Source organism: Myotis brandtii, unplaced genomic scaffold (genome assembly GCF_000412655.1).
Source record: "Myotis brandtii unplaced genomic scaffold, ASM41265v1 scaffold227, whole genome shotgun sequence".
NCBI lineage: Eukaryota > Metazoa > Chordata > Mammalia > Chiroptera > Vespertilionidae > Myotis > Myotis brandtii.
In genome coordinates this window covers 145,531-161,302 of record NW_005358520.1, presented here as the reverse complement: position 1 = coordinate 161,302, position 15,772 = coordinate 145,531, and the positions used below count along the sequence as shown (strand labels likewise).

General features: G+C 42.9%; 1 protein-coding gene across 7 annotated transcripts in view; it reads right to left on the bottom strand.

The window, feature by feature from the left end:
- Nucleotides 1-2,262: 2,262 nt before the first annotated feature.
- GULP1 (GULP, engulfment adaptor PTB domain containing 1) overlaps nucleotides 2,263-15,772 on the bottom strand; it is a 101,938-nt gene continuing 88,428 nt past the window's right edge. For 5 of the 7 annotated variants that reach the window (XM_005866267.2, XM_005866268.2, XM_005866269.2 and 2 more), the window contains 3 exons: nucleotides 9,844-9,982; nucleotides 7,080-7,174; nucleotides 2,263-4,061 (listed from right to left, as the gene is read on the bottom strand). In XM_005866267.2, coding sequence (XP_005866329.1) covers nucleotides 3,990-4,061; nucleotides 7,080-7,174; nucleotides 9,844-9,982 — 306 coding nt within the window. In that variant the 3' untranslated portion in view covers nucleotides 2,263-3,989. Of the gene's footprint in view, nucleotides 4,062-5,733; nucleotides 5,745-7,079; nucleotides 7,175-9,843; nucleotides 9,983-15,772 lie in introns of all 7 variants that reach the window. The other 2 variants (XM_005866270.2, XM_005866271.2) reach the window with 1 other exon arrangement.

Here is a 15,772-nt window from a genome sequence, read left to right as displayed (position 1 = left end):
GTTAGGAGTTAGGGTTAGGGTTAGGAATTATGGTTAGAAGTCAGGGTTATTGTTATGATTAAGGTTAGGAGTTAAGGTTAGGGGTTAGGGTTAGTGTTAGGAATTAGGATTAGGGTTAGGTTTAAGAATTATGGTTAGGGATAGGGTTAAGGTTAGGGTTAAGGTTAGGGCTAGGCTTAGAATTAAGAATAGGCTTAGGGTTAGGATTAGTGTTAGGAAGTATGTTAGAGTTAGTAATTAGGGTTACGGTCAGGTTTCGGGTTAGGAGTTAGGGTTATAGTCCAAATAAAAACTTGCTGCTTTGTTCTCTAGTCATGTTCCTTCCTGAAGGAAAAGAAATAACATATCATGACCGTTCATGGGTAGTCCTGCAAACCTATGACACTAGAGAAGATTTAATGGAGAATTTCCTAGAATGTCCTGATATGACCTCGCTCAGGTGTGGGTGCTCCTTCTTGGAACATGGAGTGCATAGACCTGGTTATGCTGTGGTCCCTGCTCTGCTGCACGCTCCCCTCCCTGCTGGCACTATCGCTCAGTCAGCTGAGCTGATCACCCTTGTGGGAGCACTGGAGTTGGGGCGGCCGGAGAGTAAATATATACACTGACTCTAAATATGCTTTCTGAGTTCTCCAGGTCCCTGAGGCCATCTAGAAATAAAGATATTTCTTTTCCTTTTTTTTAAAAAAAAATATTTTTATTGATTTCAGAGAGGGAGAGGCAGAGATAGAAACATCGATGATGAGAGAGTATCACCAATGTTTGGGATCAAGCCTGCAACCTGGGCGTGTGCCCTGACTGGGAATTGAACCATGACCTCCTGGTTCATAAGTGCATGCTCAACCGTGAGCCACACCAGCCAGGGTGTAAGGACACTTCTTGACCCCCATTAGATCCCCTAATAAATACCATAAGGAGATTGGTCGGCTCCTGTCCTCAGTACACCTCCCCTCAGAGGGAGCTCCCCTCACATTGCTAAGGTCACCAGAGGAGCTGATTAGGCCACGAAAGGAAATACACTAGCTGACCCGGCTGCCAAGGCAGCAGCCAGAGCAGGACTCTAGTTCCTTGGACTCCTTAGCCCGTGTGGACTTGGTTGATCGTGTAGCCCTTGATTACCTCTTGGCAGGACCAGGAGGCGTCTGTGCAGCGATAAACAATACTTGCTGCACGTATGTCAATAATCCCGGCCACATGGAGACAAACATAAGGACATTTTATGAACAAGCAGAATGACTGTATAAGTACAACCAACGGGCCCAGACACTGGGTGGTCTCTCTCTCTCTCTCTCTCTCTCTCTCTCTCTCTCTCTCTCTCTCCCTGGCTGCCTAGCATACCTGGGCTCTTACCCTACCAGGCCCCCTGATCTCTGAAGTGCTCTTCCTAATTTTTGGACCCTGCATTTTTAACAGCTTAGCCAAATTTGTGCATTCTCGCCTAGAATCCTTCAAACTACAAGTGGTTATGGAAATGGACCCCCCACATGGGTAACCTGATTTTCTGTGGCCCTCCAGATCGTCCTCTCCTGGCAGAACCCTGCTTGTCGGCTCCTCACAACACCCCCCTGCCCCCCACTCAGCAGGAAGCAGCCAGAGTGACCATCATCCCAAATCCCTTATGGCATTTAGGTTACTGCATTGGGGGGGGCGGGGGGTATGAGAAGTTAGTGGGATCAGGTAGTTTAGGGTAAGGGCCTGGGGAGGGAACATGGTAAATTAGGAGGGAATGAGCCAAATGGCCAGGATGTGAGCAAGATAGACTGAATGGACCAGTCACCCCCTGACCTGAGAGTGGGAACTAAGGGGAAGATGAAGGCAAAAGGAGATTGGCTGGTGTTATTTTTGAAAGAGCCAATAGGAGGCAAGAGCAGGAAATAGAAACCCCTAGACTAGTCAGCTTCTGTGGGAACCCTATTCGGGACCCCTTAGCCTGCTGAGAGCTTTGCTAACTTTCGCTGTAATAAACTTCGTTTCCCTTTGCTTACTCCTCCTTTGTCCCTGAATTCATTTGTCCGCTTGAGACAAAGAACCCAAACCAAACCAACAGCTCAGACTCGTGTCTCACTGTGACCTCTCTCATCAGCAGGATCAAATCCTTTGCTTTTACAAGTGAATATTTGCTCAGATGGCTAGCAATGTGTGTGGGCTCTAAGAAATGAAGTTAAACCCTGTCTCTCTTGTCTCCAACTTGTGACCAGAAAAATCCAGCATGAAATTAACTTCAAAATGTGTCTTAATTAGGGATTATTAATGATCAAGTTATACAGTTTAATTAAAATCATTTATTCTCAGTAAAATCAAACATATCATTGAGTTTACGTAGAAATACAATTTTCAACGGGATCTTCATAAAAATTCACTGGTGAAACAAATTTTCATAATCAATGACCAATTATGGACTGTTTAATCATGCCAGTAGCAGAATTGATTACCTGATTACCATTAAAAATTGGTAATGTATCTTAAATGTGCAAATACCATCTTAAGTATTTTATTATGTTACCATTGATAATAAATGGCCACTAAATATATTCCTATTACATAAAGCTTTTTAAAGTACAATAAAAATACAAATTCTATCTGTTAAAAAAAGCCATTGATATGGCTTCTAAACGTCCTCATTATACAAATTCCAAAATACTATATGACAAGCAAAATTATAAAGACTTTTCTTTATGAAACATATACTACCTTCTAATTAAGGTACAACCTAACAGAGACCAGGAAACAACCAAGAAGGCTTACATATATCATAGAACCTTATGGAGATACATACAAATAGAATATTGCATAAGCTGTTCGATTTCTTTTCCTAGTGAAAATGTACCTTTAGCACTTGAAGAAAATTTCTGAGAGTAAAAGAGAAGGAGAATCTGTTTTGCAGGTCTCCCAGCGATGTAGCCTCATTCATGGTTCTCACATTGCGATGAACCAAATGATAAGTTTTAACCGTAAATTTTGGTTGCACTGAGTAACAATTATTATTCAAGTTAAAGAGAAACTGAGCAGCAACTTGATTTTTGTGAAAAAAAAATGAGATTCTAATGTCAACAACAAAACATTAAATTTGCTAAATAATATTGGTGATTCATGAAGAGGAGTTTCTATAGATTGTATAGTATCAAAACTAATGAGACATCACAATATTTTGAGACAAAAATATATTTGGTAAAATAAATACGGTAACAGACAGTGCAGCTATAGACAGCAAACATTCCAAATGCTTTTTCAGGAAACATGAGATCGAAGGATGTCTATATGTTTAGTAACGTAACTTATCTCATTAGAACTTAAACTGTGTTTGCTAAAAAGGAAATTTTACAGTTTCCCACAATATTTGTTTATGAAATAAAATATTTAGAGTATAACGGATGATAATGGCTAACATTATTACCTTGCATCTACCAATACTCTACATACATTTGGTTTAATTATAATAGGCATTTATATGTTTGTTATTTCACCTACCAAAAATGACCTGGTGGCATTATATTCAAAGTTTACATTTTCTCAATGATAGGAAACAGCGCTTCATACATAAAATGACATCTGGTATCATGTTTATTAGTTTGAATATAGTATTCAGTTTGGCATTGGTATATCTCTTTAGGACTTTCAAAGGTTTCATTAAGGTATGGCTTTTGGGAAATCAGCACTAAACTAGCAGCCTGGAGTCTGAACACAGATTTCAAGGTGCGAACGCCGTAGAACTCAAACACAAGAGAGATATTTGGATCATTTGTCCTTTGAGTAGAAATTCTTTTACAACAGAAACAGACAGGAACACAAAAGAATACAGTGAGTTGTCTTTAAAATAAAATGTTACAGATCAATAGTGAAGGCATGAGGAAATTTTACGGAAATAATTTTCAGAAAGTGAAGATATTAAAAAATATATTGGCACATGGATAAGACCTGCCGTAAAGTAATCACAGACGTATGTGCAGATCAAACAAATCTAACATGAACCAGGCACTCTCCTCTTGACATCAGCACTTGCTGTCCACGGGGTCCAGACAAAATACCGTGCCTTCCAGAGTCAGTCCCATTTTGAACCCCTCCTGTAAAGCAGAGAGAAATCATTAAAGTGGGAGAGCACCCGGCAATAAATAAATAAACACATAAATAAATAAAATCAGTACATCAAAGAGACTATGAACAAAAGTTGAAATCTTCAGGCTTTGAGCAACTAAGAAATAATTCAGTCAGAATGTCGGCTTGTCAAATTTTCACGTAGGTGTACACCCCAGGCAGCTCTTGACACCCATGAGCAGAACAAGCTTTCTTTACGGAGTCCCCATTAAACTAATTTAATGACTATGTAGCATCAGCCTATTGTTTTTTAATACGATTGAACTGTTTCCCGTATTTTACCATTTCTAAGATGTACTGAATTATTTTCCATAATCTTCACACTTATAATTATTTTCTCCTCAGAACAGACTGCATTAACTTGGTGAAGAATACAACATGAGTATTAGTAGCAGAGCACCCCCAAAGGCACGCGGGGACTGACGCCGGTCCACAGTGAGTTAGCGCTTGCTCCGTCACTTGCACTAGTGTGATTATAACTAAAAAAATAATACTTATAATTTGCTAGATTATAGTTCTTTACTTAATTTGCATGTTTTCTCTGATTAGACTGAACATGTCTACATGTATACCAGCCACTTGGTTTTCTTTTGTGAACTACTGTTATTTTTTTAAAATTCATCTGTTGATTGTTTAGTTTCTTAATCATTTGTCTATGTACTTTAATTAAGTATATTTGACATAGTTATATTATTAAACAGAAATTTTAAGAGAACTATGGAAGTTCTTCTGTAAAAGACTATATGTTTATATAAAATATACCCTTATAAAAATTTCTCTCCAAATAAAAAGTCTGATATTCATATTTCAAACATTTAAATCTGTCTACTGCTTATGAAATGTATTTGAATATTTGCTGTGTCTACTGTACTGGTACATTGATCCTCCAAGTTATTAACCAGTCAACTTCACATCACTTAATGCACAATTCTTTCACCGTTCACTGACTTGCCAGGTATTAAGTTATTATAACTTACAAGGTGTGCTTCTGGGCTGACCATACTATTTTATACTGATTTCCCTGCTGACGTCATGTACCAGAAGTTTAAATTATGTCAAATGAAAAACCTGAGTTATTGATTTCAAATAAATATCTAACTTTCTAGCAATTTATAATGAAATATGGCTTAACATTTTTTTACTAAACTGTACATGTATGAGATGTTTCTGTGACCTTTCTCTGTCAATAAAAAAGGGAAACCAAATATTTCAGTAGTCTTATTAACTCAATATGATGGTTTATGACGCCTATTATACTGTATAAATGTTTACATTCTATGCAAAGATAAAAATAGTAGCTAACTGTGCATTCGACTAATTAAGCTAACAAAATAAATAATAGAATCATCATTGACTTCAGATGAAAATATTATTTTACTTTAATTGAGGTGACCTTGCAAGTTATTCCTGGACTCAAAGACATAGGCAAGCAATGATATGGACAACACAATAGTGACTATGTCATTGAGAAAAATACTTTAAAATATGGGTTGTAAGATCCCTTGAAACACAATTAATAATCAGATACATCCATATGAAACTGCTGTTTGAATATTTCTTAAACAAAGCATGCAAATGTTACAGTTTTAGCTTTAAAAAGTTGCAAGCTGTTTAAAATTATTATGAAAATAATATACCAACCATCTCTGGCGCTACCCACCATGAAAGCAGAAAAGAATGAAGAAGACATTAAGAAAATATTAGAAGTGGCAAAAATGAAAGTAACAGCAAAAAATACCACAGCTTAACATTCTTTGTCTAACACATGATGAAGTCATTCCAATACAGTGTTTCTCAAAGCTGAGTGCCTACAAAGATCTAAAGCTGTAGGCTTATCTTCAAAAATGTATGGAAAATTTTTCAATTTTGTGAAAATCTAAAAAGCATTGATAAGAAAGTCCTCTTTATGATTTGTATAAACTTGAGAACAAATACTATCACATCAGTGCCTATAGGTGTATTCGTCCTCACAAAAGCATAGCAATGGATTCCATGTGGCAGAAATAAAGCGTTCCTGACAAGTTACCGTGCCCTATTTGGGTGAAAGTTTCACAGTATTTGGAATATAGCAAAGAGATGGGGACCCTGAGACGAACAGAAGGTTTGATACTGGTGATTTCAGTTTCAGCTAAATGACATCATTCATCCTGTCATATCAAAGTTCTTAACTTGGATTTTATTCGGTGTTGTAATTTTTTTACTTAATTATGATTTTTGAATTAATATTTGCCTGAGAGCTTCAAGGATATGTCTTTGATAAAAACTAGCATATAATAACTTCACCAAATTATGAAGAGAAAATGAAACAGGAGAACTTAGTGTTTATAAGAGCATAGATTAATCATGGCCCATTCTATAGAGCTCTTAAAACCAGTATCTTCAAACTTCCAGAGCAGCTCAAAACTGGAAAATGAAAGGGAGAGAAAGAACAAAACCCAACTGAACTACATTCCTAAAAAGCTGGGGGCTGGGCGTCTGCTTTTCACCGAGAGCCCAGAGTCATGCACTGCCCTGCAATGCCTCTTTCAGGAGAGGCTGGCGTGAGCCTGACAAAGGCTTTCCTTCAGCCACCCATTCACAGTTTTGAAATTCATAATTGTTAAGACTGAGATAGAATCTTATAAATCCAGTGTAATGACCTTTTAATTCTTGGATTTCAAAATAATGAGCCATTAGACTCCATGCAATTTTGCACAAGAACATGAACCATTTCATTGCCATTGCAAGTTGCACCATTAAGAACTAAACCAAACCTCATCCTTAGCATCTGCAGGAGTGTTTATAGGACTAAATGCATATTATTATTTTAAAGTAATTATTTTAAGTAAGTTTTCATAGTGATAATAACTCAAGGAAAGGATAATGTGGGTATACAGGATCACATATTAAAAAGAAAAATCCATGAATGGGCCAATCTGTTGGAGAGTCTATAGAATCACATACTAAAGAGAGAACCCCAGGCCTGGGCCGATCTGCCGGGTAGTCACCTGCATTTCATCGAGTTTTGATTGAATGTCTGGAGGGAAGTCGCCTGCCGCACAGCTGAACGGGTCAAAGGGCTCTGCTCCAAACAGGTCTCGTTCTGGACAGAAGACAATGACGTGGTGTATGAACAACAGGCCGGTCGCGCAAAGAAACCCCACATGACAAGCGAGCCGCTCACCCTGTGCGCTGGGCTTTCCCAAGCTCAGGCTTGTTAAATACCAACCAGAAGCACAGACTCACTTTAGGATGCGTCTTTAACTAGCGCTTCCTAATATCAAATCCACCGAACACTTGATAATTAATGCACTACAATACCTACATGTTATTAAAATGAATGTGCTCCTCACCGAGACGTCCCCATTCCATTCACGGACCTGGTTGTGAAGCAACGCGCAGGACTGACGAGCCAGGAGGCAGTTTTACTCAGAGTTCACGTATGAATCTCAGAAAAAATTTAAGGGATCGCATCTCATGTGGTGTGAAATCATGTCACCTTCCTAGAAAACCCTTGATCCCAGTATCATCCCAGCATCAAAAAGCTCCCTGTACATATACTTTAAAGTATACTTTTTCTTAATCACAAAGAAGTATCCAAGTTAAAATCAATGGCTGTGATTGATAAGGCTATGACCTATTATTTAATTGAAAAAGAAATTTTTTAATGGTTTAAGACATTTCTTTCCTCTGAATCAATTCAAATAAAACCCTAACAGCCTATAAAGGAATTTCAAGTTATCGATGGGCCTGGGAAGTTATAATGTAGTAAGACTTTCATTTTCAGGAAACTGTAACCACACTCTAAAGTCAAGGCTGTGTAAGAAATACTACCTAAGCTGCTTGTATCCTGGACATCGCTCCTTTCCTCCCATTATTCTTGCTTCTCCAGTTATAACTTTGGGGCATCAGATTCATATATGAAATAAGTTAATAAATGACAAATGCTTAGAAGTCCCTGGTTCTGGTAAGGATTGTATAAACCAGTGATTCCCAAAGTGGGCGCTACCGCCCCCCGGTGGGCGCTGCAGCGATCCAGGGGGGCGGTGATGGCCACAGGTACATTTGGGGGCGATGAGTAATTGCTATTAAAATTAAAAAAAAATAATTTCTAGGGGCTGAGTAATATTTTTTCTGGAAAGGGGGCGGTAGGCCAAATAAGTTTGGGAACCACTGGTATAAACTTAAGAGGGACATATCATTTATCACCCAAATAAAGACACTTTGAAGAGTGAGAGGTCTCCCACCAGTTATAAAACAGCGGTAAAGGAAGAGTGTCGGACACGCATAATGACAAAAAAGAGCACATGACAGTATCATGATATTGGCAACCTTTTCTAAGAACACGATGATGTGCTTAGAAGTCCCTGGTTCTGGTAAGGATTGTATAAACTTAAGAGGAACATATCATTTATCACCCAAATAAAGACACTCTGAAGAGTGAGAGGTCTCCCACCAGTTATAAAGCAGCGGTAAAGGAAGAGTGTCGGACACGTAGACGGACAAAAAACAGCCCATGACAGTATCAGGATATTGGCAGCCTTTTCTAAGAACACAATGATGTGTGTATTGGCACAAAATATATCCAGAGGAATTTACGTATACATCTCAAATTAGGTCAAGTATTGAACACTCCCATCAACAGATTTTTAAAGTCCCCGATGTTATTCCTTCGCATTTACGTTCGTCTTCTAAAGTCAATGACCGCCTCACATGGGAATAGACGTTACGTTTCACAAAGGGACACACACCAACCAGGGCCCTGCCGTGCTGTGAGCCTCACGCTAACACTTCAGAGTCACACTGAAATGCGTTCCTGTGATGCTGAGAGGGTGCAGGAGAGCAGACTGTGTAAATTCTCTTTCCTTCGGGTTCACTTTGGACACGGTGCCGGTGCCTGATCACGGCCCGTGGGAACCATTCTTTCGGTTCTGTGACAGGGCGCAGGTCACACATTCAAGATAATAACAGCGAGTGTCTGCCGGCTGCTTTCCAATTCATCAAAAAGAGACTCTCATGTTCCTTCTAGATTCAGAAGGTGAATCAGAAAAGCAACGCCTTTCAAACATTTCAGATGTCAAAGAAAGAACGCTTCTATAGGAGTAATAAATGAATCATGGAATGCATAGATTTATGTATTTCTCCCACTAAGCTTATCCCAAAATTTACACTGAGTTCCATGAGACATGTCAAAATCATGACAATTCCCAGCAGAGTTGTTTTTAATCATTAAAACATTAAAAATACAGCCCCAATATAACCCAATAAAAATATGTCAATGCTTTGTATTATGATATAAATAATCCTACACCAAAATGTCATTTTCATACAATTTTACGTCTAAATCATGTCTTTAGTAGTATACTCTGAACTATGAATGTGACACATGTATACTTTGTAAACATAATACTGTATGCACATGGAAACATAACCCTTTGGTAATTAAAAAATTTAATGAGCCCGGTCTGTGTGGCTCAGTGGCTGAGCTTTGACCTATGGACCAGGAGGTCTCGGTTTGATTCTCGGTCAGGGCACAGGCCCCGGTTGCGGGCTCAATCCCCAGTGTGGGGCGTGCAGGAGGCAGCCGATCCATGATTCTCTCTCTCTCATCACTGACGTTTCTATCTCTCCCTTCTTCTCTGAAATCAGTAACAAAAATGTTATAAAAAATGTTAATGAGCTTGTTAAGATATCTAATTCCACATAAAGTATCAGTTGGCCATCACAATGTACACAAGCGCAGCAGGCACAGTGACCTGTGTCGGAACTTACTGATCCCAGCAGCTCTGCCAGGCACTGGGGGCGGCTGCGTGCCGTTGGGCGTGGGCACCGCCGGTGGGTGGGAGGTGGGGGAAAAGGGAACCATGTCGAAGATGTCCGTGGAGGGCGACTGAGGCGACACGCTGCCGGCCTGCGGTGAGAGAAGGTAAGTGAGTTCATGTGGACACACTGCCATCGAACTACTTCATAGACATGCAGACGTATGGACAACAAATTCTGTGAGCCAAAAACAATGACATATTGGCAATTCATATGGTCCAAACAGCTATGCTAAGTGCTCATGGGCAAGAGAGCAAGAGAAAATTTCTGCAAAAATGTCCTCAAAGATGAGGGCAAACCTAGTGACGATACTGTTCTCGGGAGATACGGAGCATGCGCTGGATTTTCTGTGCATCCAGAATAACTGCCATTTGTATCAGAGACTGAACATGCTAGAAACTATAGAAAGCATGATTTCAGTAATAGATCTTGCATAAAATTATAATTTTAAACAAAAATAATTGAACATAAGTGATGTACCTTCTTAGATATAACCATATAAATGCAATGATAACAAGTTTCACAGTTCTTAAGGGTGTGTTTTAATTTATATTTATAACCACAGTGACAGCCAACTCTTAGACACATTGCAGTGCCTTTTCTGCTGAGTAAAATTTCACCAAGTTTTTTATAATAAAACCCTACCTTGTGGTTTAAGTTAATAATCACCGAATACACCACCAAGATCATTGCTATCTGAGCCAGTCTGGGCCAGGGCATAATGACAGAATGAAATAATCATCACTTTGTCATTCAGGGGAAAATGCACACACGCATATGCCACACACGCACACACACGCACGCACACACGCGCGCACACACACATGCGCACACACATACACAATCCATAGAAAGGAAAGAAAGAAGTCCCACATTGGAGAGGGATGGTGAGGAAATTTTTCCTTTCCCTCTGAGAACGTAGACAGAGAATGCTTCGAGTAGCTCATATTAAAGGGACAGCTCTCAGAATGCATTTATTTTTCTGAGTCGCAGACGGCGAAAACAATGAAGACTAATAAGGCTGCTTATGTGTGGAGATGACAGGCCTGCCATTAGCAGGATTGCAGGTGCATGTTTCCACGCAGGAAAATCGCTGTCATCTCCCCCTTTACCATCCTTTCCTTTAACATAAACACTGTCCAAACCCTCAGGCAGCCTCACCCTCACACCGTCCTCCTCCGGAACGCTGCTCTGCGAACCCCCTCACCTTCCTCAGAGTATCAAGAACTCACATCTCAACTGCAGTCAAAACAGAACAACCAAAGATGTCTCACTCTGTCCCTCTCTTTTCCTCTCTCATCCTTTCTCTTCCCTTCCAGGCTCAGCTCCCTGAGGAAGGCACTACCTCTCCTGCCCCAACTTGTACTCCATTCAACCCTCGACACCTATCAAGCTAGACTCTGCCGTTTAGGCATGAACTCGACCGAAACTGCTCCCGCCAACGTCACCGATGACCTCCTGTCCCACCTGCTGCATCAAAGGGTCCCTTGAGGTCCCCGTCCCCTCATCTTTCTGGGGGTTTGTGCACCACCCACACCCTCCGCCTGGAGCTCTCTGATGTCAGGTGGCCAAAGGAGGCGAACACGGCAGACCAAGGCCCAGATCCCAGTGTTCAAGACACACCCGCATTCCCACTGCCTCTCACAGCACAGCTGGCAGAATTAAAGATCAGCGGGAAGTAAAGAGAAGTTTCCGTGTAGAAAATTACATGCGGTCTCAGGGTGCGGCTCTCGCTGACGGGCCGGGGAAGGCCACACTTAGGAGGCGGCGGTGTCATCCCCAGCGACAGCCTGGAGGCGGCCGCGCACGCAGGGGTGGAGGGAATGGGAAGAAGGTTTAGACAGGGGGGCGCGTCCTCACTCGAGCGCCAGAGCGGGGACGCACAGCTCTGAAGCCCGTGGGCAGACACTGTGAGCAGCAGCTGGAAGAAAGGACAGAGAGAGGCTCTCAGGAGAAGACGGGGGGACAAGGAGGAAAGTGCACACGGAAACTTGTTTGGAAAATTACAGCGTGTGGGAAGGACAGGCGACTGGGGAAAATGTTACTAATGTTGAAAGGAATATCTGAGTGAGGAGTCTAGTAGAGCTGATGTTCCTGTTGTGACTGTCCTTAAATTCTGGACCCACTGATTTGGCCTTGTCTCGGGGCGATGCCCGGGCTCCCAGTTACTTTGCTGCTGAGATGAGTTCTGTGCCCACACGGAGCTGGTCATTGCGCAGAAGCTATTGGACACGAGTGAGAGCCCGCGTCTGAGATCCCTGCTCCTGGGCGCCTGTGGCTCCTTCTCCAGGAGGTGGGGGCTGGGACATGCGTGGGGGACGTGCGTGGGGGACACGCGTGGGGGACACGTGTGGGGGACACGCGTAGGGGACACGCTTGGGGGACGTGCGTGGGGGACATGCTTGGGGGACGTGCTTGGGGGACCATTTCAGCTTTGAGCTGTGCCTACATAAAAGGTGTGGAGGTTTGACTCCCAGCAGTAAACGCTGAATGAAAGACTGAACATTTCTGTGGTGATGTCTATAGAAATATGAGCATGACACCAAAATTTTACTTTATGCTGTTATTTTGGTGCTATCAACCTTCCAAGACCCTTTTAAAAATGTAAAACAACTTTAAGGTTAAAACATAATTTATCAAAATTATTAAAATAGTAGAGGTTCAATATTCTACTTAGAATTAAATTTAAAAAGCAAATTATTTATATTTATTAATATGAAGGTCTAAATTAAAAATTTCTCATTAAAAATGGTTAAATAAGACTAAAGATGGGAAATATAATGGTAATGTAAAAAGGTTCCAGCAATACGTTCTATCCTGCTATGCTAATTCATGCTTTTAAAGTCCACTGTTAGGGCACATTTTCGATATCACTTTTTATTTATTTATATTTAATTTTTTAATTTTTAAAATATATTTTTATTGATTTCAGAGAAGAAGGGAGAGGGAGAGAGAGAGATAGAATCATCAATGATGAGAGAGAATCACTGATCAGCTGCCTCCTGCACGCCCCACACTGGAGATCAAGCCCACAACTTGGGCATGTGCCCTGACCGGGAATCGAACCATGACCTCCTGGTTCATAGGTCCATGCTCAACCACTGAGCCATGCTGGCCGGGTTACATCACTTTTTAAATAAGTAACAACTTCTAGAATTTAGAACTTACAGCATCATGGATGTATTTTTTCAGCTTTCCATTTGTTTATATTGGTTTCTTCGTTATAAGACCTATTATCATCTTATATGTTCTTACAAGAATTCTGCAAATCGAATGGCTACCATGTCTACTATCTCAGAGAGGAAAACTGAAACAAGGAGAGATCAGTGACTGAATCAGGTGCTCATGGTCGGAACTGGAATGGAATATGTATTTTTTCTTCCCATGAGACAAGGGTTTACTTCTCTAGATCGTCTTTTGGAGACGTAACAGTTATGAAAGTGACGCTGTGGACTGGTCAGCGTGTTCTGTGGGCACCAAGTGTTCCTGAGTCAACGCTCATGTTTAAAACTGATGCCTTTGTTTAAAGATTCCCAGTGGGCTTGTTGTGTAACGGAGCGTTTGCACCATCTGCCCTTGCCCATCTCCACTGCACTCGTCGCTGAGAAAACGCCAGAGGAAGATAAATGTTTACTCGCAGCGAATCCACTTTTCAGGTCGCAGTCGTCCTGCCCGGCTCAGTCAGTGGCCACGCAGCCGACCACGCGAAGGCAGGGTTTGCCGGTCTCACTGGGTCTCATGGAGGGAAGATATCATGTTCCTCAGCAACAGAACGCCCAGTGGGTCTCAGGACTACAACTTTGTTCACTTAACTTCCTGGCAAGAGTCTGATTTGGTTAAAAGCTCCTCGAGCCAGAAATGTACAATGTAAGCACCCAGACACGAGAATCAAGAGGAGGGATTTGATGTCACTCGCTGTGCCCACATCTCATAATGAAGCAACCCTCTGGAGGCGGCCACGAGGCCAGGAGGGCAGAATAAACCACTTTTCTGATATAAATACAGGCAGCGCTGCCATGTGAATGCAATAAATGGAAATCAGATTGTTCCGAGATAATTAGTACCAAATGGTGGAAAACCAACCTCTGATCTGCTGCCAAACCAGCAGAGCCCAGCGCAGAGCAAACAGCACAGCCAAGTAACGGAAAGTTCTCGCTGTATCGAAACGCTGTCCTAAGAAGGACCCGACTTCCAAAAGCCCCGGGAAGCCGCCCACGGTGTCGGTGGACACAGAGGCATGGACACAGCCTGTCGAGGCGACTTCACTCGGCGGAAAAGGGACCGGGGACCACCGTCGTGTGTCCAGGAGACACGCCAGCGTGCTGGTTGTTCGGTACAAGCAAAGACACAGCTGTGACTTTACACGCGAGAAAATGAAAAGCAGGAGTGGTCTTCATTCATCACTTAAGGAATTGGCTTTAGGTGAAAAGGGGTTTGGGATATTCATATCTATTAAAGATACACCTTTTTCGTCGTGAAAAATGTCTTTTCATTTTAATACTGAGAGCAAACAAAAGAAAAAGTCTCTTACTTGTTTTCTCTGGCTAGAACTAAACTACTCCTTCCGCGCTCCAGGAGCAGACTTATCCCGGGAGCATGAACTGAAACCACCGACAAGCGTCCCCCCGACGACAGAGGAAGAGCAAACGCTTGCATTCGGGGCCACACCACAGGCAGGTCTGTCTCTCCTGCAGCCACTGAACAGCTCCGCCCAGTAGGCAGAACTCACGTGAGCAAGAGTGAAATTCTGCTTCTTACTGCCCCCGCCCCCACGTCATGTCTACTTCAGAGGGCGGCACCCGTGCAATCCTGGCCGCTCTCTCACTCCACGGCGCCCACCAGCCATCAGGAAATCCTGCGAACTCCGCCTCCACGCGCATCAGGAACCACGCTCTGCTGACGGGCTCAGCTGACAGACGTCTAGACCGACTGGCCTCCTCCTGCCCGCTCCACGGCAGGAGCGGCCTGGCCAGTCTGGGACCTCACTTTGGCCTCTTGACATGCTTTTTTCAATTGATTTTTAGAGAGAGAGGGAGGGAGAGGGAGAAGGAGAGAGAAATATCCATGATGAGGGAGAGTCATGGATCGGCTGCCTCCTACACGCCCTACTAGGGATCGAGCCGCAACCCAGGCTGTACTCTGACTGGGAATCAGACCTGGGACCTCTTGGTCCATGGGACAGTGCTCAACCATTGAGCCACACCGGCCGGGCACTGTGGCCTCTTCATAGCCTGTGGTGCGGGCAGCAGCCACATGATGCCCTAATCCCGACTTCTCCGTCGGTGCAGTTAAACCACAACAACAACAGCAACACTAAGAGCTTCGCCCTGGCCCACGGGCCCCGTGAGGCCCAGACTCGGACCTTCCGCGTCACTTCCACGTTGTCGGCTCCCCCTCCAGGCGCAGGCCTGTGCCTGTTCTCAGCCGTCTGCCCTGACTCATCCGCCGCCTCCATTCGCATGCCACCTGCGCAGCAAGGGCCGCCCGACAACCATCTCTCTAAAAGGCTCCCGCCCGTTCTCTTCCTTTCTGCTCCATGTCATTCAGAGCCTCTCTCAGTGTGGTGACTGCCCGGGGGATGGGAGGGGGAGGGGAGGTGGAGGAGAGCAGGGGGGGTCAATGGTGATGGAAGGAGCCTTGACTTGGTGGGGGGGACACGCAAAACAAGGTACGGATGATGTGTCGCAGCGCCGTGCCCCTGAAACCTGTATGATTTTGTTCACCAGTGTCACCTCAATAAATTCACCAAAAAGAAAAATACATAAAATGGGGGAGGCGAAAAAGTAGTAAACTTGGTGAGAAGCACCTGGTAAAGGCAGTGAAGAGAAAGCGGTCCGAAGGAACAGCAGAACCAGCCGGACCGAGGAGGATGTGCCAGCAC